The following is a 25267-nucleotide window of genomic DNA, read 5'->3' on the forward strand; positions in this document are numbered from 1 at the left end:
GCTCGACCATGGTCTGAAAGGCTCTGGGATTGTTGGATTGTGACGGAGGACAGGGACATGCTAGTCAGCTCTCAGTGACGCATCGTGGAGCCGCATCCGGAGACTTGATAGTTGTAGGGCTGGGCGCTGAAAGCGGCAAGGCCGGCTGGCAGCAGATGGTCATTGTAGAGTCGGGACTGGTCAAGGCGCAAGGTCTGGAAGCCGGCCGAGTTGGCGTTGATGCAGATGCCGCAGACGCAGGGAGTCAGGATTTGTCTTGCAGACGAAACAAACAACATTGTGCCTCTCTCTTGGGCTGGCGCTTTTCCAGGGGGGTCCCCTATCAGATGATTGCCCATGTCTCAGTCCTTGAAAGTACGTGATCGTTGGAGGTATGTAGTGGCTGCCGACGAGAGACCTCTTGCAGCTGTATGATGTATCGAGGAAGCTCCGGTGGCGCCGACGTCCTGGCAGAGAGCTGGCAGAGGCCTCACGGTGGCTGTACCTGGGAGCCGGGTAGCGCAAGGTGCCGAGATACGAGCTGCAGATGGCATCCATAGATTGTTTGGGCATCCCGCCGACTAAACCGCAAATAGCCAGGGACAATCATGGGGTCGCGGCGGCGGCGCGCGAGTCGATGAGTCCAGCCACAACTAGGTGTGGGCCGTGCTGGTGTTGGTGTGACTGTTGCTTCTGTGCCAAGTGTGACCACCAACCAAACCTCTGCAATGAGGTATCCATATCCATAGTCGTCATCTTGTGCAGGGCAGGACTCGGACGGGTTTGTCACAAACAACGTGCTCACTGCGAGGGCTGACTTTGGGATGATGGGCGAAGGGTGAGTAACACACGTTGAACTGTGCGAAGTACAGAGGGGCAATGCCTTTCGGAAACTACCATAGGTAAGGCAGAAGAACATGCGGGTGATCAGAAGTTCCATTGCCTTATCTCTCCCAAGTCAAGGTACCTTATCGGGCGCAGTCAGCGGCTCACGCGATTCCGTTTCCCACTGGTTCAGCCAGAGCAGGCACGGGAAACGGCCAGTGGCCTGTGCCTGCCCTGTGCAATAGTTGCCCCTCGTGCCCACCTGCACCTTCCAAGTCCCCCGGTTTACTCGCACCAGGGCAGGAGGGCCTGAGACCCAGCCAAATCAGGTACCTTATCCGCCCATCGCTACCTAATACAGGCAGAGGAGTTGAGATAGGTACCTGACTGCATCGCTCTTTGTAACTCTGTTCAGTGCCCGCCCGAACCCGAGTCCGTCATTCCTTCCGTCCCAAGTTACCAATTTTGCGGGCTGCCCGCCTGCCCACCCTAACATCAGTCACTGATCTGCAGACCCCGTCCACCCCCCATAAATCTTCCGACGTATATAACCACCCAGCCCAGCGATCCCTCTTTCGTCCGTCTCCCACCACCTCATCATCATCGACCCAGTACAAACATCAACGACATCAGATAACCGCTAGATCAACTGCGAACAACCGCATTCTCGTGTCAACAACCCAACTACTCGAACATTACTACAGCGAGACCGCTCTCACGCCGTCCGTCGCTAAACCCCCGACAATCGTCACCCAACCCGTTTCCCAAGGTCACCCCCGAACAGACGAGTTTATGTCAATTGAAAATCTCAAGTCCTACGGTATGTCGCCACCACAGTCGTCTTCCCTCGATCCACGATCATCACCGCCGTGTTCCTTCAAGTCTTCTGGCTCGCTGTCGCCTAGAGATTGGAACACATTGCGTTGCCCCCTCTCCCCCCTGACCGCCACCAACTTGCCTACCAGGATGCTGACCATTGTCGCGCTTCAGACCCCTTCGCCGAAGCCGACGAAGACACCGGCGAGACCAAACAGTCTCAAAATTATATCCATATTCGGATCCAACGTACGTCGCGAACCTCCAAGCCCTGCTGTCGAGAGACACAAATGCCGCACGTCCCGACAGAGCGGTCCCACGCGCGTCGACTCAAGGCAACCAATCAACATACAGTGACTAACCCATGACTTGCAGAGCGCAATGGACGAAAGACTTTGACCACCGTTCAGGGTCTCCCGAAGAAATTCGACCAGAAGAAAATTCTCAAGGTCATCAAGAAGCAATTTGGTACGGATTACCCCGCTTCAACCCCAATATGACATGGGCGGCCTGCTAACATGACCCCTTCTAGCTTGCAATGGCACCATCGTAGCTGACAGCGAGATGGGCGAGGTCATCCAGCTCCAGGGTGACCAGCGCAAGGTTGTGCAAGAGTTCCTTATCAACACCAAGGAGGGACTCGGATTGGATTCCAAGACCATCAAGGTCCACGGTTTCTAAGCACGCCGCAAGTCGCCACCGTTCCTACCAGCCTTGGCCACAGCGGCTACGGCTGACGTCCGGGTCTGAGAAGAGCCACGAGGCATAGCAGCCTCTCCGCCTTTCGACGCCGCTCAGTGTCGGCACCCGATGTGACGTAGTAGGACGGTATACCTCCCACCGACAGAAGAGGTTATCGGTGGAGGTTGAGGGCGACTTGCGTCAGCTTCGACGCATGATGAGACAGTTAGATGTCGAGCATCTCACAAGGGCCCACCGTACTTTCATTGATGGTTTGGGTGGTCCAGAGATTTAGTCTTGAAAATGATAAACTTGTCCCAATTCTCTCTTGCCATTTTTGTGATGTGTGCTGTTGTTTTGGAGCCTTTTGGCCGTTGATAAATTCGTCGAATGCCTTGGATCATGTCACTTTTTGAGGCAATCCCTAGTCAAGGATGTTTCCACTGCCTGGAAACCACTTTGCGATTTGGCACCCAGCAGACGAAAGTTGACCCTTCATCTACACGGAAGTTTGAACCATACATTGTGGACAGTAACAACGTGCCAGCAACTTGTCTTATTGCATGAGGAAACCACTTTATATGCAGCATAGCTGTGAATTTGGGGTATCTATGTTTCTCAAGGCACATTCCAGCACCCGTTGCTTTCAACAAGGTCGCGTTTTTTCCTCTTTCTCGTGCTTCCCGCCCCTAAATACTTTCCATCGTGGGGGTCCATCCGCCATGACACATAGTTCGTGTCCCCCCTGCATTCACCAAAACATATCAAATAGATGGAACAATGCTCTGAAAATTTAGATTCGTGACATGGCGCCTATAGTTCGCTATGCGAAGGTGAATAGGAAGGCAAGATGGCCTCGCCGGTCACACGCTCAAACTGCTGCAGGATGAACCTGGCGAGGGACTCGAACGGTTTTTCGGGATAGTCTGAGCCGTTGTAGTGGAGGTGGGCGAGGAGGGATATCATGCTGATGAAGCTGGCGATGGAAAAGATGTTGATCGAGGTGGAGGTTTCCTTTTGAATGTTTATGCTTCGTTGGGTGATGTGGTATGCTATCGTAAGGGTCTGGTTTACGCACGCAGGGCAAGATGTTAACGGTTGTTTAACTAATGCTTTCGGGAGCGGCCCTAGTGTAGAAAGCTGCTGTGGAACAGGAAAGCGTTTGACTGACCGTAGCTATGGTGACCCAGCCGGGGAGAAGAAGTCTTGGGTCCTCGAAGCCGCCTGAAAATGTGAGGATTCGTTCGGTGAGGAAGGCGTTGGTGGAGTTGATTGTAAGGAGGCGGATGATTGTCGCTTGTGGGGTGTAGTTGATGAGCCTAGTCGTTGTTAGATGAGCCTCTTCATATACGGAACACAGCATGTGGAGAAGAAAGGTGCGCTTCAACCACTTACCATCGTGACATCAGGCAGTCTATGAAGAAGAAGGAGAGGTACGCTGAAGCTCCGCACTAACACGATATTCATGTCAGCTTTTGATTCATCTTTCGGGGGTTCATCCAACGGCACAATCCAGCGCAGGCGCCCTTGTGTGCTCCCCCAGAGAAGAGCAATGCTTCCACATACCCACATGAGTCCCAGGGACATTTCAGTCCATGGGAAGGGTATCTCGGAGTGTCCGGGGGGCCAATTGGGCGGGGGACACGTGCTACCCGCGAACCCGCCGCTGACGACACCGCCAACCCCGACTCCAGAGGCCGCCGCAGCGGCAGCATCAACAGCTTTCTTTCCCCCCGGTACGGCGACGGGAATGATCTGAACGAGGAGGGTCAGAGCGGGCTGCAGGGCCCAGAAGATGGCCGGGCCGATAGAGAGAAGGCGGCAGGCGAAGAGCCATGGTCGCCATGGCTTGGGGACATTGAGAACGACGGCGATGCGGGGTTCGAGGAGGGAGGAGGAGACGAGGTCCGGGTTGTAGGGCGGTGGGTGGCCGGAGGTGGTGTCGTCTGCGTTTGGGTCTGGAGGAGCGCCGTTGGTGGGAATCGGGGTGCCGTTTGTGTGGTGGTGTTGGTGCTGGAGGTGGTGGTTTGAGACGGCGCGCGCGAGGGGTGCCATCTAAGCTCTGTGAGGCGGTGGTGTTGCGGCGGACTGCGCTGCCATTGATGGAGGGGATTCGGGTGCGGTTGTCTGCGGCGGAGGCGACGATGGCGGCATGGGGGTAGTAGAGTTGTCGAAGGAGGCAAGTGCCAGACGGAGAGAGGAAGAGAGCGTGTGATGGACGAGAAGGAGGGTTAGGTTCGAAGCTATTGTGAGATGGCCGGTTGGTCGAAGAGTCCGGTATCCGTAGGCGTCTAGGCCTTTTAGGACCTTGAACCCCAAGGTAGGTAAGGTTGGCGAGTAGCGTAGTGTAGCAGCAGAGCGGAGCGGGTTTCTGGAAGTTTGGAAGAAGCAAGATCCAGTCGAGAACTACTTAGTGGCAGACGGAAAGGTAGCTCGGCACACTGGTGCTTCCAAGGTTGTGTCTCGGCGTCGTGCTCCAGCACTTGGGATTGGGCGGTCCTGCAGCTCGTTTCTGGGGGGTGCGGTCGATTTCCTCCCTCTAGTCTTGTTTTTTGGGACAGGATGTTCCAAGGAACGGAGAGCATCCGAGAGTTGGAGGCGACCGGGATGTGAAGGAGGGATTGGAGCTCGAGTATGAGGGACCCTTTTTGGGGGGTTATTCGGAGGACGGACGAAGACGAGGACGAGGAGGGGGAATGGAAGCCCAGGCAGGTAGGTCGCGTGCCGCTGCCCGCAATTGTGTCGACAAGTGTCAATTACGGGAATGTGTGTGTGCGTGAGATAATGCCAAAATGGCCGAATCCAGCTGGTCCAGGAGGTGAGCTATTGGTCAGAGTTGTAGACCAGATTAGAAAAGAAAAAAGGTTTGGATTGATTAATGAGCATTCCAAAGAGGTGAAGCATCCATCCATCCTCCCACCTTCCAGGTTCGCTACCTCACATTATCTTGATTGCTACGTCGTCCCTGAGCACTGGGCACTGAGCAGCATGAGCAGGTACAGGCACGTTTTAGTCGGGCTTCCCTTGTGGATGCGGAATTGAGACAATGACAGCAGGGTCCTGCCCGACCGTGGGTAAGGTACGTATTCGTAGCGTAAGGTACGAATCCCTCTTCTCCCTCATTGCGGAGTCCGACACATCATGAACGGATACCACAACCCTGCCAGTGCCTGCCTTCGTCGTCATTTTTGGAAGCAATTATCCACTCGACGTGGCTTGATGACTATCGAGGCTGTCATTGGTGTAATTCAACTCTAGTGGGGGAAACATAGCTCTCCAAGCCACAGTGTGGCGCAGATGACCATCGCGGCAAGAACATGAGCCGTGCACTCCGCTGTTTCCAAAAGATGCGACGGCCGAAGCGCTTGCCGCGGAGGATTCCGACCGAGTTGTGGTCCCTCAAGAAAAATGTCCCCCGAAAGCTTGGACCACCTATTTTTCCAATTGGAATTTTTGGTCAGCAGAGGTGTTCGTGATAGAGCTCCCCAGTAAGAGGACAGGACGACCCGTTCGGAATCAGACCATTCCCAGAGTCCGCCCGCTCCCGCACTCGACGACGACGACGACGACCTCGAAACTGGCATAATCCTACGATCACGAATCGAGACCGATTGACCTACCCGTCACGCGCCATGTACCGATTCGCGAGGCCGCTGCTCGGCCTCGGCAGCGCAGCCATGCGCCCCCAGCAGCCCTTCACCAGAGTTCTCCCCGCGGCCAAGAGGATAGCAGCGTCGCCTGTCGTGGCCGTGTCGGCGAGGAGGGGCTACGCAAGCAAATTTGCGGCGGACATGCGGATGAGTTCGCGCCAGAACAAGAAAGCTTCGCAGGCCGACGGCGGATATTCTGCCAGCGAGATCGAAAAGTCCATGACTATGGCACATATTATGCTTCCAGGTGCGTTCTCAGTATCGAGATGGTGTGATTTAGTAGGCGCACTTCATACATGGAGGGAGCAGGAAAGAGACAGACAGAGAATAGCGCGTTGACACGGCATTCACAACAGGAACCTTTGTCACCGTACCCTTCTCCCAACTCGACAAGTCCCCCAAGGCCCTCTGGGCATACAACTACGCCCGCCTCAAGCAACGCGTGCTAGACTTCTTCGCCGTCTTCGGCGCAAAGGTCCACTCCATGCCGAACTGGACCACCAAGCCGCGCTTCCAGCTCAGCTACACCAAGATCGTCCCCGAGGCCAAGGCCCTCCACCGCCGCCTGGGCGAGGCCCTGGCCGCCGGCGACAAGGACACCCTCCGCGAGATCTGCACCCCGGCCCTCTACCAGACCCTGTCGGCCGTCATCTCGCGCCGCAAGGCGACGGAGAAGCTGACGTGGGAGCTGCTCCGCTACGACGGCAAACCGCGCATCGTGAGCCACAAGATTGCGATGATGCCGCCGCTGGGCAAGGCGCCGGTTATCCAGCAGGTCGTCGTCGCCATCTCGAGCTCGCAGAAGCTGGACAAGATTGAGAAGTCGACGAATAAGCCCGTCAAGGGCGGGCTGCGGGTGCAGAATCAGACAGAGTACTTTGTCATGACCAGGCAGTTCAACCCCAAGACGTGGGCGCCCAAGAAGTGGATCGCGTGGGGCAACACGCAGGCCACGACGATGGAGGACTGGGAAATGATGCAAAAGGGCATCAAGGATATGGAGCAGAAGGATTATGCCAAGAGACGGGGGGAGCGGCTGTGAGGCTGATATCTTTTGGTCGCACTGGTGAGGACGACAACAGGAGGTTGTGGCGGGCATGTGTATGAGGAGTGAAACAAAAACATGTAATGAGTGTATTATATGTGTCTGATTAAATGGCTGGCTATAGAACGGGCCTGATTGCATAGGAGCAAAAGACTCTCCGACCGACCACCAAATACAAGAATCAAAATCTCCCCCTTCTCCCTACTTCGCTAGGGTTATTTTCCCTTCCGTGGGTATTTATTCCACTTTTCATGTATTGATACGAATTGCTACGCAAGGATCAAATGGTACTTCAGGAAAACACCTTCTGATCGCTTATGCTTTGCTTACTCTGAGTAGCATGCTCACCGTTGAGATCGAGGCATGGCCCTTAGAAGAACTTGCCAGCGGGCTTAATGACCTCAACCTCAGAGTTGGCCTCATACTCGTCCCTCTCAACATAGCGAGGGGCGCCGTCAGCCTCGGGCGTGAACCCAGGCCCGACAGGCCGATCGAGCGCGTCGAAGCGGCGACCGCTCTTCTTGGCCAAGACGTACTGGAACGCCAACCGGCACCCCAACGCGCCGAACCCCCAGAGGAAACTGCCCACGGGCGCAGCGACGAAGGCGCCGAACACACTCCAGTCGTTGGCGTACAGGCCCTCGGAGATGATGAGCAGGTTACCCGCCTTTTGCGCGTCGCCGTCGTAAAAGACGAGACCGAACAAGAAAACGGTGAGGATGCCGCCCAGCCCGCCGGCGACGACCTCGAAGCCGCGCCACCAGTAGAAGCGGTCGACCAAGCCGAACACGAGGACGGGGATGACGGAGGCGGAGACGAGGTCGGAGATGAGGTAGATTTGCAGGACAGAGGGGGCTTTCAGGGCGATGACGACGGTGGGGAAGATGATGAGGACGACGCCGGCGCGGATCCACCAGATGTTGAGGCGGTTGCGGAAGAGGTCGTTTGAGGCGGAGGAGACCATTGCGGATTGCAGGCTGTCAAAGGCCGCGGTGGAGAGGGTGCAGACCATGACGAGGACGATGCCGACGACCCAGGCGGGGAGTTGTTGGAGGAGGAGGAAGAAGGCGATGGAGCCGCTGTCTGCGATCTGGTCTAGCGGGAGCGCGCCGGACCAGGCTGCTACGAGGCCGGTTACGCCGACCATGGTGAGGATGCAGAGGATGATGACGACGGCGATGGAGACGCCCACGCGGAGGTCTTTGTCTGTTTTGGAGGCAAAGGTGCGGAGCCAGAAGCCCGAGAGGAAGAAGTCGTTTGTGAGGATGCAGATGGGGAGGATGTAGAGGAGTTGCCAGCCCAGGAGGGTTGGTTTGAGAAGGCCTGAGGTTTCGATGAGGGAGGTGTCGATATCTGTTTTGACGCCCATTGTGATTGCGACGATGATGATGAGGCAGATTACCATTGCGCCTTGGATGTTGTCCGTCACAAAGGAGATGCGGAAACCACCGAGGGCTTAATGATTCGGACGTTAGTCTGATATTCTCTATTTCTCCAGAATACCGGCGGGGGAAACTTACATGTGTAAATGGTGGTGATGACGCACTGCACAATCATGACGGGCAAGCCATCCAGACTCGTCAGGGCGTTGACGACCTGTCCGATGGCGGACAGCTCGGCGACCATGTACAGGAACAGCGTGACGAGGGTCATGAAGCTGAGATACAACATGGCGACGGTGCCGTAGCGCTGCCTCGTCCAGGCCGTGAGGACGAAACCCTCGGGCGTCTTGCGGCGGATGACGGGGCCGAGGACGGCGAAGATGAGGAGCGGGAGAGAGGACGAGAGGGCGTAGACGAGGACGCCCTGGACGCCGGTGATTGTGGCGAGTTCCGGGTAGGAGAAGAGGATGCCGGAGCCGAGGGCTTAGGTGTGTTTGTCAGTATTTCACGAGGCCGGGGCAAGGTAGAAGGAGAGAGGGAGGGGAGGGGGGAGAGATGTTCGGAGCGGCAGCACGTTTCCCACGCAAGCATTAACTTGATCGAGTAATTACGGTGCAATCTCAGCTTCATTTCCACATTTCGCGGCATCTCCTCTTCTGTTGTGTCGTCTCAGAAAGAGACCTCCGAGAAGGACTTTCCAGAGACGATGAGAACGGAAGAAGGTGGATGCGCGGCGACTGCTTCAAATCCGCGCCCGTAGTGAGCCGCATCCCCGATGTTTCCATCTCCCCCACCCCCTTTTTCCTGATGACATCTTCAGAAGGGGGGAGGGTTTTCCACAGATAATTCTGGCCACATTCGAGATGTGCCTCAGGGTGGCCAGAAAGGTTAGTAGGCTTGTCTCCGCCGATTCAGAAGATGAGATCAGAAAAAAGGGAGTAGGGGGAAATGGAAGTCGAGGAGTAATTGTTGATCTTTTTGTTGTTGGGTTACGAACCTGCCTGTCAGTCATTCGATTGGATTCCTGGCCCGTAGTCATTCGTCTCATGATGATTCTGTTCATGAGAAGAATCGGGGATAGAGAAGTCGATCATCCTATATCATCTGTTGTAGGCTTGCATTGTGCTGTGCGGTTCGTGGGAAAGTAGTCTCGTAGTCTTTGCTGTTTTCCGTGCCGTTCTGCCGCTCTTCTTTCTCGAAGATGCTTTGCTATCGGGTTAAGAAGCGCAGTGGCTAGACCACCCGCGTCTTCTTCACTCACCAGAGGCGATGAAGTTGAGGGCCAAGGGGAAGGCTGCGGGGAGTGCGTGTTAGTTTGCTATACATTGGGGAATCCGAATGAGAGTCGAGCTTGTTGACTGTTTCTCAAGGGAATGAGAGCCAAGTGTTGCAGACGCGGTCAGATATAAGAGACTCAGCCTCGTCTGGCTCCGTTAAACACATATACTCTCACTCTCGTTCTCATGATGCAAAGGGGAAGAGTTCCTGACCCGTCTGAGTTCTATTTCCAGACAAGAACTCTCCCTTGGACTGATTGCGGAACTTCCACGCAATGGCAGTACCGGTGATACTGCGCAAACGTTAGTACGATACGCTCTTTAGGAGGGAGGGAAAACAGCAGCGATAAAGGGTGTTGAGATTGAAAAAGCTGCGCAGAGTTCATACAGGAAGAGTCCATAGGTGACGTAGATGAGGGCGTTGGACGCCGCGAAGGATGGTTGACCCATAGTTGCAGCTTAAGGGCGACTGTCGATCTAGAATCTTATGCGGTGAAAAGCAGATTATGAGGCTGCGGCGCAAAATTTGTGATGGAATTCTAATCTCTGTCAAACGTCGTGAGAGAGAAAGAGAAGTTGAAAGTTGAGGTGACGATGATACAAAGCGCGTGGCGTGAGTGACAAGCGAGATTTGCGCGCGAATAAAAGTAGACGATTATTAGAGAGAAAAAATCCTCTCGCACTGGCGAATTAGATAGTCAGACAGGGGACTGGCTAGGCCCGGAGCAGCGTGGTTTGGCATTGGGTAACCACCGCCTTGGGTGCACCACTACATCCCAATCCTCTGACGGGATTAGCTGATGGTCTGAGAAAGAGTGGATATTTTTGATCGCGGTGTGGGGGTTGTCAAAGTAAAGTCGCAGCGATCAAGTGGCCGACTGCGGCGATGGGCCATTCAGAGCTCCTTTCTTGGGTTTTTGGTGTGGGCGCCGCGCTACCGATGTGGAGGGGTCCCGAGGTGGTGGGGAGTCAGTCGTACCGTTCTTGATTCTGGAGTCTTGGTTCTGAGCTTCTGCTTTAGTTACGAGGACTCGAGGAGGCTGGATGTTAGTTTGAGTAAGGGGAAATCTGCCATGGATATCAAGAACTACAAGGAACCCTTTTCCACGATATCAGATGACCTTAACCTGAGATGCGAGGTAGAACTTTTGATAGTCAAGTACCTTACGAGTACTCGGCTCTTTATGTAATCGGATCTCAAAGTGGGTCCACCGGACCATGGAGGGAAGGGGCGCCGCGCCGCGCCGCGCGTGACTGCCATGATGCCCGGGCGCTCGATCTAAGCCCGTGCATCTTCCGACACTCAACGACCACAGCGCCGAACATCGCCGGCCCCTTGACGCCATACTAGCCGACTTCCCCCAGTTCTAAGCTGTTTTTCGATGTAAGGCCTTAGAAGCCGGTGGACTTCCGGCATCCCTCCGGAAAATGCGGGACCGGTACGGAGGTCACCAAGGCATCTTCCGATTCCAACAGGCGCCGTAGATAGTCGTTGTCACGGCTACCGGTACTCTAGCCTCGCAAGACCACCCCAAAACCTCAGAGCTCAGCTGTTCAGTGGCTTATCCTTGCGTCAGCTCTTGTCTCGGTCTGAACGTCACTGACTGAGCCATAGGCACGCGCGCGTCTCAGGATTTCGGTACCGTGTGGAACGCGGATCGTGGATCATCGCGGCCGTCTGTCTTACCAATGAATTGCCCGTGTCAGTTCGAGATCGAGAAATTCACAACCACTGGGAGTTCCGAAACCTCCTCTTCCCCTCCTTTTACCATGCGATAGCTACCTGACGACCTCGTGTTCAGGCTGGGCAAGTCTCAACCTGCACATGGGATGCCATGCCTGCATTGTTCACTACTGAACGCAAATGGGTCATGAAACTCTTGCTTCGATCGTCATTTGTCAAAAAGGCTAGACAGATCTTCAGGTTCTGATCCAGTTGCCACAGCTTGCCAACCCCTCCAGATTGCTTCATGTCTAAGATCTGAGACTTGGCATTCCGCGACCCGCGGCAGGATCGATGCCCAACTCAGTACACCACTACACCGCGAAGTCGATATCGAAACTTGCCTCGAGACAAGTAAGCCTTCGTCGGTCCGCATCCATTGCACAGGTAGTCAATACCTTAAGCTAGCATAGCCGTGCCGCTCAGCAAGCTCATCAAGCAGCATGCAGGATGCATCACGATATCTCGAAAGACGGGTAATACCCTATCCAACATTAAGGCGATCGGTTCAAACGACCATTATACGCGTAAAACAAAGTCTAACCAAGGTGAGGGTTTGAGAAACCACTTTTCTTTTTGTTGAAGATCCCGCTTCCAAAACTCCAAATGCAACTGCCATCGAAGGACTTCATACAGTCCAACAAGTTCTTTCCAATCATAAAATCAAATGGGTATAAGGTGCGCCGCTCCCAGATGCTCTAATAAGCCATAGACGTGCCTGGCCACACGACCCCAATCACCGCCTCGTAGATACCGGTACGCCTTGGGAGGATCCATCTCTCTCTCTCGCCCTGGAAATAAGTTTTCTCGCCTTTCGGTAGGCGGTTTTGGTCGAACAAATACATGATTAGGAAAAGGTTGTGCAAGTGTTTCGGTCGTCTTTCACGGTTCGTTGCCAACGACACCGGAAGACGATGCTGATAGTGATGATGGTGGTGTTGGTGGTTGGATGTCTCTCATTCCTGGTTGGGATCGAATTTGGATCGGTCAATCATGTGCTCCCAGGGCACCTCGGTCTTGACGCCCTTCTTCATACAGCTCTTGCATACAGAGGAGTCGTAGTCGACCTGCGTGACCACCACCTTACACCGCTTCTGCGTCTGGCTGTACCGGTAGCACCACTCTGAGGCGCCCGTGAAGTGGTGCCCGCAGGCGTAGTTGCGTCGGTACCACTCGCACATGACGGGCGGCGCGGGGCGGTGGGTGGCGGTGGGGGTGAAGAGTTGTTGATGAAACAGAGAGGGTGAGGTTGGCGGTAGCTATAAAAGCTATCTGAATCTTCTTCGTCAGCATCGGTCTTGCTCTTCAACAGACGTCGAAACCTACACGAGGGTAGTGTATGTGCGTGTGCGTGTGAGCGTGCGAGAGGTTGATTTAGACTGAAAAGAGGGGACTTGGCATGACAACTCGGTCAAGGCAAGTTGCAAGGGCCGACAGATACCGGTGAGCGAGAGCAGCCTGTCAGACGACGTCCCGAGGTGATGGTTCAAGCGGGTATATGTAAGATCTTAAGCTCAGGTGGCTGCAGGAGCGGGATCGATACGGCTTAAGGGGGAAAGGTCCGAGGGTAAAGATTGTATAGGATCTCAGAAAAAAGGTTGCCGCTTAATACCTACCCTTCCCATCCCTCGATCACATACCCCCCTCCCCCCTTCGATATTCTGCCCACCCTCTATCTGGGAACACTTGGCGGGCGTATGAGCTGGATGAGAAGGCATGGGCACAAACCCGCGGGCCTGGCCCTCGAGAAATCGTTTCTTTTGCGGAAAGAAAAAGATGGGGAATTGCGCATGTACACATCCATTTTGTCTGTGTTGCGTATCGATGATGAGAGTCTGCCAAATTATCAAGGGAAACGGTGGATGTTTTTTGCCCTTGTCTCAAACCAAAAGAAAGAAAAAAGTAGGATAATTAGCCTTTATTTTCCCTCTGCTTCTTCTTTCTCTTCTTCCTCATCAACTTCTCCAAAAGCAATCAGTCGTAACTTATTGCTCTCGCCCCCCTCCCCAAGGGCCCTTGCGGAAAGCTGCTGGCACGACTAGGATCCGTTTGTCTCTCCTCGTGCCGTTTGCCGCATCTTTTTCTTTCGGCCGTGGCCAGGCAGCCCCCAGGTTGTGTTTTCAAGACCAGACTACGCCTGGTTGTCACCGACGACACGGGTGGAATGAGTTGATTCGAGTCAGCAAGGTACGAATACCTACCGGGGCATGGGCAAAGTGCCATTCTGCCCAGCGGATTTCCTTGTTGCAAGGAAGGACTGGAAAAAGGAAAGAAAAAGCAAGTATCCGATCCACGAGCTCGGAGGGATCACAAATGGTTTTTTTTTCTCATTTTTTGATGGTTTCCTTGCGACCAGCCTTGTTGGTCCATCTCTCCCGGCGCTACCACCTTCGGAAGACGGCAATCCCAGCGAATAGGAGAGGGATTCTGTACTTTTCTGATCTTTGTCAAAGGAGGGACTCGGAAAAGATTCGATAGTAACACTGTAACGAGCCGCGCTGGGCACGGAGCCTCAGGCCAATGAGCCAGAGCTATGGGCGGTTTGCGGGCGGGAGTGTAAAATCTCACCTTCTGCATGAATCCCTGTCTGGCATTTCCCCGAGAGACGTGCGTGGTATCGAAGATTGGGCAGCGAGATGAAGGGGAAGGGGGAGGGGAGGGGTTGCGCCAGGCTTGCTGTTTGATACACCTACTACTGTGTAGGTAAGGTACGGATACTAGCACACTTGGGCTTCAGGCACCATGTTTCTCTCTCGGTTCCCCCCAAGAGAAGAGGATTTCTCACAAAGGTGGCGCTGTCATGCGGCGGAAACGAAAAAGTGAAATGTGACGGACGTCCCGAGATGGGGTATCCGCGCGATTGGGGCGGACGATCGCCCGGGTAATCAACCCCGGCGAGGAGACCAGGGTTGTCAACATTCCTCGAAATGGGGTGTCCACAGAGACGGGGCGGAAAAAGAAAGCATTCCGTAGCAAGCGATAGCATGAAGTGAGGGACACCCACCACCTAGTCTACGCTCGCAGCAACACGGTAGCACGAACTGACACCATACCATACATATTTCGCTTCTCCTTGCACGTATCGCTGTTCTTTTTTTCCTCTTTCTGTGCAACCATGAGAGCAGAGCAGAATCTTCAAGGACCACACCCCCCTTATGACGCTCATGCTGAGATACTATGACGGATTGTTACAGACACACATACACCCACCCTTCTCTATGTCACTCACACATACTTACCTACCTTAGTGTTGCCAGTGACATATATGGCTGAATATCTGGCTGGACCTCATAGTAACTGCATAAGACCTTCGAGCCTTGCCGAGAAGAGTAAGACATGATGGGGGACAAGGCACGCAGAGCCAGAACTGGGGTAACGGGAGGGACATGAGGGAGAAGCAAAACCTTGCTATAAATGAATTGTTGATCCATCTTATTGCGGGCAAAAAAAATACTCCAAGAGACCTTTTGGAGGGGCGGCCGGGCCTTGTGTTCCTTTCTCTCTCCCTTGCCCTGAGGATCAAAGACAACAAGCTCCAGCTCAGCTCATACTCTCCACCCCATTCCCGTTCTGTCGTCTCTGCAGCCCAAGCCAGCCTTGCCAATTTTAAAGAAGTTTGGGACGTATCCGGTACGTACGCAGCCAGCATCAGCATCGGAACAGCCCGTTTGTGTCGAGTCGTGCCGTGTTGGTCCGTCGGTGATGGTATCCAAAGAGATCCTTGGTCACCAGGAAGGAAAGCCGAAGAAAGCAACTCGGGGTGGATACAAACAGAAAACAAACAGGTCTAGAGACTGCGACTTGCCGACAGATCCTAGACATCCGCGCAGCTGAGATGACGACAGATCGATCGCTAAACCTCGTAAGCTCTTTTTTTTCCCATTTATTTCATTTTTCACTCTTTACTTTTTATTCGTCTAGCCTTTTTCACGCTTCACCCCACCACCCCGGGTATCGGCCACACAACAGGACTGACACTCACACACTCTCCGTCTCCCAACACTATCCACCCGGAAGCTTCAAATCAGGACCAACACAGACTAACATGTCAAACGCAGCCTCGCCCGCCAAGTCCCCGTGACGCAGGTACTCACCCGCCACACCAAAACCACAGGAAACACCATCATCGCGCTACAACCTCAACTATGCAGCTCCACCCGCGCACCAGCACGCCCTCGGCCTCGACGGTCCTCCGCGACTTCCTCAACCAGGCAAAATGCACCTGCTGCACGGTGCGCGTGGTGGAGCTGACCAAGCAGCGCGCCGTCGTGGAGTGGGGTTCCGTCCCATACTTCACGGCGCGGGGCCAACGGGCCGAGTTTGTCTATTACACGGCCGAGCGCGTCGCCGACGTCCGGCCGGATCTTCTTCGGACCTGGACGACGGGACGTTCGGGAGCGGGAGCGGGAGTGGGGCAGCAAGGCAACGGCAACGGCAGAAAGGAGGAGACGGCCGAGTGGATCCGCGACCGACTCCGCGATAGCTGGCTCGTCGAGCAGCTCGCGTACTGGGTCGAGTTTCTCGAGGAGTGGAAGTCGTACCGCGAGTGGTATGTGTACAAGCCCGAGTTGTTCGAGGGCAAGGAGCCGGATGTGCTGAGTCCTGGCTGCGAGGGCTGCGTGAAGCCGCATTGGCCCGGCGGGTTGCGGCGACGGGCTTCATCTTGCGCTTGAATATGTGGGCACGGAAGTTCACTTGCGGTGAAGGCCTTTTAGGATATGGCATTGGCGCTTGCCATGGGATCATAATGGACGGACTGCGTGGTGGGCAAGAAACAAGGGGGAAGCGGTTAACAGGGCTGGAACCGAGGGGCTCGCTTATTCGTTTCTTTGGGTGGAAAGTGCTTTATTCCCTCGGCTAGTGCGTGAGGCTTTGGGACTTACAAGGTTTTTAATCATCGTTTGTGATATCATTTCTCACCTTTGAGGGATTCCGGGAAGGTGGTGTCGTTGGACCAGGGGGAGGGAACTGAACGGGTGATTGGGGGTAGTTGCATGGTGAACGGGCGAAAGGTCTGCAACGAGACGAGTCGGTATGTTTGCTTCAATAACCAAGTAGGTAGCCGTAGTATCAGCTTAGGTAGGCAGGTAGAGTAATTGCAAACGTGGGTGATGTTATAGATATGTAGGTGTACACGTCCAACCCGTCCTGCTTCGACTATTTTCAGCTGTGTCTCCGTCCATGGACCCGGGAGAGCAAACATCGTCAACACCCGCGTTATAGCCCTCGTCTCTCCGTACCATCCACACCTTTCTTGTCAGATCCAAGACTTTTGTTTGTAGAGTTATAACCAAATGACGGTCCCCCACGATACAGTCTTCCCGCGCGCCCGCCCCGGGCTCGCATACTAATGGTTATACCCCCGAGTACTATAGAAACTTACGCTGTTCGAACTTGCGTTAGCCCGTGCTAACCCTACTAGCGGTTTAGTAGAACCGTAATACTGCCTAATTTGGGTAAATACGGCTACTACGTAATTTTAGTATAAGCTAATATTTTAGGTAATTAGATTAATAAGAGCTTGCTATCGAGGCTAGACTTATAATTAATTTAATTTAATAATTATTTTAGTAAACTTAACGAATTTAGGCTTTTTATATTGAATTAGTAAAAATAGGTAAAAGGGTTAATTAGAAAACGTATATAAGTAGCCCCTAGCCTTTAATAACCTAATTACTAAGTAGTTAGATTATTAAGTCGATATATTACTTATTGATATTATTACGGACGTCCTCTATTATAAAAATGTACTTTAGTTTATTATTTTAAATAGCGTAATTTAAGATCTCTTTTTATAGCGTCTTTTATTTAATATAGGTTTTTATATTATATAATTCTTACTTAGTATAATTAATAGCCTCGGCTAATACGTTTTTAATCCGGATTTTATTAACCTAGCTACCGTTAGGCTAAATAGATATTCTATACTATAAGAAGGCCTAGTTAATTATTAGGCCTTTTTTATTAGCTAATTACGTAGCTATTATAGTAACTATTTAGGTAATTATTATCTTTTTTATATTAGTCTCTTATTTAAACTCTTTTTGCTAACTAACTACTTTTTTTTTTTTATTAAGTACGTAAGCGTTAGTTATTTTTAAAAGCTACTATTTAAAGGGCTTATTAACTATAGTATTAAGAGGTTAGAGGAGGGAAGTAGTTCTTAGTAAAATAAGGTAGGGCGTAATATTATATTAACATAATTACGTAAGGATAGAATTTATTTTATAAAAAGTAGTAACGTTTATAATTAGAAGGTATTTATTACTCTTAGTTAGCGCTATTAATTCTTTTTTAATTTATTATTTAAATAAGTACTTATTATTATAAGTAATTTTGTTAAACTTAATTATTACTCTTTTAGTATATAATTAGCCCTCTTTTTTTTATAATTAACCTCTTTCCTTTACGGGCTTATTATAGAAAATAATCTTTAGTTTAATCCGCTATATATTATTAATAAATATATAGAGTATAAGTATAACCTACCGCTTACTCTAGCTATTACGGTTACTCTTACTAGCTATAGTCTTAGCCTTAATATTATTATACATATAGCTATCGAGGTATTTAAATAGAATTGGGGTTTTATTAAGGTTAAGAATCTACGAGTTAGGAAATTAATAAGTTAGATTCCTAAGTAAATCTCCGAGGTTTAACCGCTTTATTTTAGCTAGGCCTATTTAGTTAACTCGTTAGATAAAAGAAAAAAAGTTATTAATAACTTTATAATATTTTGTAAGTAGTTTTAATACTTATTTAGTAAGTTAACGTTAGGTAATCCTTATACAATTTTAGAAGTTATAGAACTAATTAAGAAAGAAAGTAAAGATATATTTACTACTTAGATTTTACTAAGTAAAAATTTACTTAGCGTTTTTTTTAAACTAATTAGTAATAACGAGCTTCTCTTTATTATACTATTAGCAAAAAGAAGTATAGAGAGCTATTTTAAGCTTAGGCTATTATAAGTAGTAAGCGTAGTTAGAGGATTAATTAATAATAGAATTATAGTTTTAATATTAAGCAATAACCGTATTTTGAGGGATTTTAAACTAATCTATAGCTTCTTAATATATAGGACGTTTATAGATTCTTAAGAGTTTAGTTTTACCTTAGTATAGCCTCGGTAAGTTAATTACTTTTTTATTAAGCTTTTTTACGTAGTAATATTTTATAAATATTAAAAGGTCGATTTTAGTTTAGTAGGTATAGTAGTAATAGCGGTACTTAACTAGGCTACTTCGTAATATATATTTCCGGTTTTTAATAGGGGTAGGAGCTAGCCCGTAGTACTTAGCTACTAGAGGTATAATTAGCTCTAGCTTTTTTATAATATTCGAGCTCTTTTTAGCAAGGGCCTGTTATGAGGGTATTATGAGGTTTATAGTAGAAGTATAATTAATAGTATAATTAGTAGTAGATTTAGTAATATAATTTATAAAAGGATGGGGGTAGTAGGTAGTAGGTAGAGGTACGGTTAGTAAGTAATAGTAAGTAGTAAGTAGTAAGTAGTAAGTAGTAGTAAATAGGTAATTAAGAAGGAGTAGAAAATAAAAAAATAACCCTTTACCGCTTTTTATATTAAGTATAGCGTTGCTAAATAATCACGAGAATTAACCTCCTAAAAGGGCTAGGTACGGAATACTAGCAGGGTTAGCACGGGCTAACGCAAGTTCGAACGGCGTGAGTTTCTACAGTAACATGTCCCGCATGGGAGAGACAAGGGATGTAAGTAACAAGAGGCGAAGAGACTTCAAGATGAGCCAAGACAAGCCATGGGTGGAATCCCGGCCGCGGAACCGGGGACCCCTCATTCCCCGAACAGATTCTCCCCCATGTCCCTGTACTTTTCGTCTCTCCCCTGCGGCAGATCCCCATCTCTGAACCTGACCACCATCCATCTCCCGAATACGTAGGTAGTGTAAGCCACGTATGCGCGCCGTCGAACACAGAATCGTGGCGCCTACACGAGTAAGTATGATAGACTTTTGACGGTCCAAAACTCTCGCATCAAAAGTAGGTACGGCTGTACGAGACAGTAAAAGAAGGAAACATTACTTCGCTCAGATCTCCAGATCTCTTATCCTTGACGGCACCATCTGATCATCCCGATTCAGTAATAATGATTCCAAGCAGTATGTCACTATGCCGTCCACCTATCACGGCATACCATGCTTCAAACACTCGATTCGGAACTGCATCAACGTCCTGCCCAACCTCTTGGTCCCTCGCGCGGTATCTACCATGCGATTCTCGTTCGACCAAGGACTTGGCGTGCCACGCCTTCAACGTCTCCCGGCACCCTTCATCCCAGTCGTTCCTCATATCCTCCTGGTTCGCCTCCCAGTCTGATTCACAACTGAAAACTGTGCGTGGCAATGACATGGTGTATTGCCGATCTTCAGATGCAGGTTGGCACGTGGATAGAGACATTTTTTGGGTTCACGTTTGCCCGCCAGCCAGCCACGTCAGAAGCCGTTCATCTACGGACGTACCCGCGCATCGATCCAGCGGATACTATCGAAAACAAAATTCCATTACTGACTCGATCGAAACTGCTCGGGACGTCATCAGAGAAGTCAAATAGGTACATGGCTTCTATCCCGGAGCTTACCGTCCTCCCGTTCATAGCTTCCTTTCGTTTCCTTTCTTTTCGATATCAAATCTGGCCGCCCCCGTTCCACTTCATTTCCCCCTACTGCCCTGGTAGACTACCAAGCACTTTAGATCGGACGCCGTCTAACGGGAGCTTCCGTCCTGTCAAACCTTTTCCATACATGGTGAATCTGGATCTGAAATCGCCATGTTTAATATTTGGGCTCCCTGAACGCCTTCTAAACGCCTCTAGTTGAGCCTCAGCCCAACCGCCTCCTTGCCTCAAGAGACGTCACAGTCTCCTAGTTACCCCCGGTGCTTGAGTCTCGGATAGCGACATGATCGATCAACCAGAGATGATCTTGAACTGCTTCAGGCCATCGTAACCGATTTCATGTATCAGTCACCTTGAGCCAGTACACCAGGCCCCCAAAATCCGAGACCGAATCTCTCTCAATTCTTCTTCCCTCCAAAGACAAGCAGAAAAACTCTGGTTAAAGAAAAATGCAAGAAAAAGCAATTATCTCAAGGATATGGAACGCCGTCCTACCATCACTCACCCCTGCTACCCATCCCTTCATGAGCACATATCCCTGCTCAACAGCAAGGATCATGAACATTGTCCCCAAAAAGACACATCATTTTCGCAACATCTGTGCGTTGTTTTGTTGGCGCCGCTGTCCTCGGGACCCCCCCTCCTTCGGATGGCCTTGCGCTCGCATGCCACGATCTTGGGATCTTCATCTGCCCACCACGTCCCCCCCTTGGGCTTCCTTTCTGGATACTCCGTCCACTTCGGCTCCGCGATGTGCTGTCACCCTCCGTCTTCATTGGCTCGGAGAAATTTGATGCCGACTGGAACAAAGCGTGGTCGGACATTTGACCATATCGATCGTGAGATCGCGAGATCTCTCTGTTGCTGTTCCCTCCGTCTGGAATCGAGCCGTGGTGGAGGGGAGTCATCGAGTCGTGTACGGCGGCATATGTGATATTCTACCGATCTCGATGGCGGTAACATTTCTTAAACCGGAGGCTCGCTGCATCGTACACAGTGATGTGGCTGGATGGGCTTGCATTAGATGATCCGTCAAATTTCTGCCACTCCCCCTTCTGCAGCATAAGCATCCCGCATAAAAGCCCACGCAGACGAACGATGGAAAGTCAGCAGCCACCATCCTCACCCACCGTCTCAATCCCATTCGGTTGTGAGATCACAAATCGACGCCGACTTTGTGGACGTCCGAGGTGGAGGGGGAAAGAAGTATAAGGTCGCATGCCCCAATGCCTTGTCGTCGCGCCGTTGTGCGTACCCTCGCGTCGTTGATCGCCCGTGCATATCTCACAGTGCATTTCTGTCTCGTGTAATCCATGTGCTGCTGTGCCGCATGCTCGTCATGTGGTCTGTATGTGGGCGCGTCTATCACCGGTCTGGCAGCAAGGCAAAGAGAGACTTGAGACTCGAGACAATGACAGAGGGAGACAAGACATCTCAGTGCAGGGGGGCTTTGCCATTGTGGGATGAACAGGTGATCCAACACAGACAGGGCCACGAAACATCGGATGGCAGGAAGACCTCCATCAATGCAATAGAACCGTTCTGTCTCCGCCGTTGTACCCAAAGACCTTTTCTCTCACGCGCGCGGCCTCTCTCTATCTGTTGTGGATCTCAGAGCATGAGGTTTTTCTTCCTCTCCTCGAAGAACGTTCTGCCGAGTCCTACACCACGCACATCCAAGTCACCACGTCCCTAGCATCTTAGAATGTGTCTGCCTGCCTCCGAAAAGGAGTTGAAGGTGACAGGGTCGTGTGAGCGGTATTAGTTTGGTACCTAGTCTGGCAAGAATAAGCAACGAAAACGCAACCCAGCCTTGCTAACCCCGTCGAGGGTGTAACCCCTCCCCATCCAGAAAGTTTCCAGAAAAGCAACAACCACGTGTGACGATGATTCGAAGGATATGATTCCCAGAATTCTGCCAGCGCACAATACTCTGTACACCACGAACTGGAAATGTCTCTCTACCCAGTATCCGTAATCTCGGCCATGCATCGCGGCATCGCCGGTTCGTGGAAGCCGCGGATCAAATGCTTTCCCACTTTTCCCCCCCTTCCTTTGGAATGCAGAATACCGAATGCAGAAATGACAAGAGGCAGAAAGGGAAAGAGGCGAGAGTTAAGAGACAAGGAATAAATCGAAACGTCTGAGATTGGAAAGTTTCAAGTGAGACGTTCCGCAATCTCTTCAAAAGAACTCGAGAAGAGAGAGACTCGTTCCCTGCAACCCGCCATCTTCATCACGGTCGACCCATCTCCGACCTTTTTGCCTGAATAATACCCTTTTCTTTCTTCCTTCCTTCAGCGCCTTAACTTGTCTCGCCCTGCCCTCGACAAACAGGCCCTCTCGTTGCTTCTTCCGAGATACCAAGACTCATCCAATCTTTTAAACTTTTCTGACCCCTTCACTTCCAAGTTCCCGCTTCTCCCCGGCTCGTCGCCCCTTCACTCATGTCCATCCGGCTCTGCAACTCCCTCTTACCCGGCCGATGATGCCGGAGAATTATCGATATCGAAATGGGTCGTTCACGTCAGAATCACATAGTTCGTCCGTAGTTTTCGATGACCAGCCCATCCGTCGACCGTAATCGGCGAGAATTTTACCAAGATCTGCCCCGGCAATACGGAAAAGCAAAACGAATTCGACCGTTACACGTAGTTCGCTGGGCTGGGATTCATGGATAAGGACTTTTCAATTTCCAGCCCAACCCTGTGACCCACTCCCTCCCCGAAAAAGAGGTTCTCTTTCTCCCTTTTAGCCCTGGCCCTGACCCTTACGCAAGGCACGGGACGATCCCCCCTTCGGGCTCCGGGGGCCATCTTGCCGGTTGCTACCCTGTGTTGCGAACTATCGGATGACACGCCGGCCGTACCGAGGTCGGTCGAGTTCTAGATTTGAACCTGCGTGGGGGGAACTTCCGAATGGTACGGGACGAAGAAGATGAGTATCCATACTCGAAACAGGATCACCAGAGTCGTGAGGTCATCTATCGATGAGTTAATTTGAGGTCTTGATCTCTAATGGACTGATACTGACTGCTCTGGTGGTAGGCTTTGCCAAAGAAGAGTTGGGCCCGGGAAGGCATCTATCTACGCGGTGGAAAGATTACAGATCTGGCATTGAGCTTTCCTACAACCTATAGATTCTCTTATCCTTCCACCGCGTCGCATCTGGCATTGAGTTGCAATCTTTGTATCCTTGACGTGACTCATATCGTCTTCACTCATCGATTTGAGGTCTTTTATTGGATACGGGCAGAAGGAGTGAGTCGGGCGCCAATGAAGGGCCAGAAAGACTGGTAACTGAAGGACTGAAGCTGCAATGAATAATTCTATATATCTACTCATGAATGCCAGCGTCTGGACACAGCAGGCTAATGCTACACTGACTACATTTTCGACTCCTTATGGACGATGTCCCGAATGACCATTTCCTTGCTCATCGTTTCACTTGGGTGCTAGATACAACTGAATGGTACTCGTACGTACATGAACAGATTTTCCCCCTCAATCATCAGAAGAGAGCCGTCGGCAAGTTCACGCGTCACCCATTTTCGGGGGTATAGGTTCTCTTCATATCACTCCTCGATCACAGCTGATTGATTTGCCTTGCAGTCTAGGCTGTCAGGGTCGTCAGAGGAAACCCTTTCAGATATTATGTCAAGGTAATTGGGGCCTGACTGGACGCGGTCTCAATCGGATTACTGTCAGTTCGAACGATTCGGTGTGGCGTTCGGCTCTGGAGGTTGCCTCTGTCTTAGCATTTTGACGTCTGCCAATGCCAAGCAGCCATTTCCCTCCCACTACGACTGGCCAGTCATCCATACATGTAAATTCACACCACGACTAGAAGTGATATCTCAAGTATCACATAGTGTCTGGGCGCACGTAATGGTATCGCATACCCCAGATATCTACCGGGCGTAGGGCTGACAAGATCGGCAAGATCTGCTCCGCCCGGGGCGAAAAACGTTTCCTCGAGAGCCTCCTCTATCTAGATCTCGAAATCTTTAGGTCTCTAAATAAAAGATTAAGGCAAAATTGCACATGATGATTCCACGGGCTACAACACATCTCCAGGTCTTTTCTTGTACTCTATCTCAACTTCATCATAATCAATAGAAACCATCTGTCCAGAATGAAACTCCCCATCGTAGGCCTTTTATTCTCACGCGGTTCTGCGCCCTTTAGCAATTGGAACGACCGCGCTCAAACATTCGGAGCCTCACCGCCCACGGTCTTCGATAACCAATCCATCGAGATTCTCCAACAGGCAATAGCAGAGCCCAACGCCACGCGTCAAATATCGTTCCGCCCCTTTGAGGTCTTCTCAGGCAACGCTCGGCTGCTCGGACAAGACGAATGGACATGGCGTACGATTCTAACTCCCTCTTCCCGACACTGAAAAGTACTTGTGTAGACTTACATCTCACCACCAGGCGTAAACATATCCGACTTCAGTCTTCCCCACCTCACCCAAAACACCACAGAGGCAAACCTAGGCCGAAACATCACCGAACCGCACTACATCGCCACCTCATACTCCCTATCCTGGCCCCTCGGAGGAAACCTTTCATCCAGCGGTCTCCGCGGCTCTGATTCTCCCTTTTGCGTAACGTCTCTAGACGTCGAGTTCTCTCCCAACGTCACCAACCTCTGGACCGAGGAGAATGGCAACAGCACGGACTGCGAACCCGTCCTAGGCGAAGCATGTCTCGAAGCCCTCCACGCCTCCGATAAATCCCTCACCCGAGATAGCTGCGACGGAAGAATGCCCTCGTGGAAGACTATCCCGGAGTGTAATACCACGTTCGGGTATGGTGCCGTGATTTATGGAGCTAGGACGAGTAACCTCAACCCCAACGTAACGAGTAATTCCACCCCAACGACGGGGGAGAGCACGTCGCCGGTCGCAAGTGGGAGTGAGATTATGGGGTTCGGGAGCGGGTTGGTTGATGGCGGGGATGCGAGGGAAGCGTATCTGAATGCCTCGAACCGCGTGCAGATTCTGATTTTCAATACGTGGGTTGGGGAGGAGCGGTGGAATATCAAGTTGGCGAGGCCGAATATTCACTGTATGAGGGTGAATTCGACTCAGGTTGCGACGAGCAGCGCATTTGGCTCGGTTTCTTCGAGTTGGGGGCCGTTGTTGGTTGCTGCTACGGTGAGCATATTCATATTGCTAGTTTAGCTTGGAGAGACACGAGAAATTTAGAAGTTTACTTGGAAGACGAATGAAT

At 51.3% G+C, this 25267-nt stretch overlaps 8 protein-coding genes across 8 annotated transcripts; 4 read left to right on the top strand and 4 right to left on the bottom strand.

The window, feature by feature from the left end:
• Positions 1-71: 71 nt before the first annotated feature.
• On the bottom strand, positions 72-278 carry CTAM01_06351 (uncharacterized protein; the record flags this gene model as incomplete). Its single annotated transcript, XM_060522378.1, has 1 exon — positions 72-278. One exon carries the CDS (start codon positions 276-278, stop codon positions 72-74), a length of 207 nt encoding a protein of 68 aa, XP_060383106.1.
• A 525-nt stretch (positions 279-803) lies between these two features.
• CTAM01_06352 (eukaryotic translation initiation factor eIF-1) lies at positions 804-2301 on the top strand (the record flags this gene model as incomplete). The annotated part of the gene is made up of 6 exons (XM_060522379.1): positions 804-817; positions 1220-1236; positions 1304-1624; positions 1795-1869; positions 1996-2088; positions 2153-2301. 6 exons carry the CDS (start codon positions 804-806, stop codon positions 2299-2301), a joined length of 669 nt encoding a protein of 222 aa, XP_060383107.1.
• An 813-nt stretch (positions 2302-3114) lies between these two features.
• CTAM01_06353 (uncharacterized protein) lies at positions 3115-4356 on the bottom strand (the record flags this gene model as incomplete). The annotated part of the gene is made up of 4 exons (XM_060522380.1): positions 3115-3366; positions 3473-3620; positions 3697-3752; positions 3868-4356. 4 exons carry the CDS (start codon positions 4354-4356, stop codon positions 3115-3117), a joined length of 945 nt encoding a protein of 314 aa, XP_060383108.1.
• A 1577-nt stretch (positions 4357-5933) lies between these two features.
• Positions 5934-6993, top strand: CTAM01_06354 (uncharacterized protein; the record flags this gene model as incomplete). Its single annotated transcript, XM_060522381.1, has 2 exons — positions 5934-6198; positions 6308-6993. 2 exons carry the CDS (start codon positions 5934-5936, stop codon positions 6991-6993), a joined length of 951 nt encoding a protein of 316 aa, XP_060383109.1.
• Positions 6994-7366: 373 nt separating this feature from the next.
• On the bottom strand, positions 7367-10105 carry CTAM01_06355 (uncharacterized protein; the record flags this gene model as incomplete). Its single annotated transcript, XM_060522382.1, has 5 exons — positions 7367-8451; positions 8517-8861; positions 9640-9672; positions 9869-9948; positions 10044-10105. The coding sequence occupies 5 exons, from the start codon at positions 10103-10105 to the stop codon at positions 7367-7369; spliced, it is 1605 nt and encodes a 534-aa protein (XP_060383110.1).
• A 2229-nt stretch (positions 10106-12334) lies between these two features.
• On the bottom strand, positions 12335-12559 carry CTAM01_06356 (uncharacterized protein; the record flags this gene model as incomplete). Its single annotated transcript, XM_060522383.1, has 1 exon — positions 12335-12559. The coding sequence occupies one exon, from the start codon at positions 12557-12559 to the stop codon at positions 12335-12337; it is 225 nt and encodes a 74-aa protein (XP_060383111.1).
• A 2964-nt stretch (positions 12560-15523) lies between these two features.
• CTAM01_06357 (uncharacterized protein) lies at positions 15524-16051 on the top strand (the record flags this gene model as incomplete). Its single annotated transcript, XM_060522384.1, has 1 exon — positions 15524-16051. One exon carries the CDS (start codon positions 15524-15526, stop codon positions 16049-16051), a length of 528 nt encoding a protein of 175 aa, XP_060383112.1.
• An 8114-nt stretch (positions 16052-24165) lies between these two features.
• Positions 24166-25218, top strand: CTAM01_06358 (uncharacterized protein; the record flags this gene model as incomplete). Its single annotated transcript, XM_060522385.1, has 2 exons — positions 24166-24400; positions 24467-25218. 2 exons carry the CDS (start codon positions 24166-24168, stop codon positions 25216-25218), a joined length of 987 nt encoding a protein of 328 aa, XP_060383113.1.
• Positions 25219-25267: the final 49 nt, after the last annotated feature.

The sequence above is a fragment of the Colletotrichum tamarilloi genome (assembly GCF_030869305.1).
Source record: "Colletotrichum tamarilloi strain Tom-12 chromosome Unknown Scaffold_17.1, whole genome shotgun sequence".
In the NCBI taxonomy this organism is placed as follows: domain Eukaryota; kingdom Fungi; phylum Ascomycota; class Sordariomycetes; order Glomerellales; family Glomerellaceae; genus Colletotrichum; species Colletotrichum tamarilloi.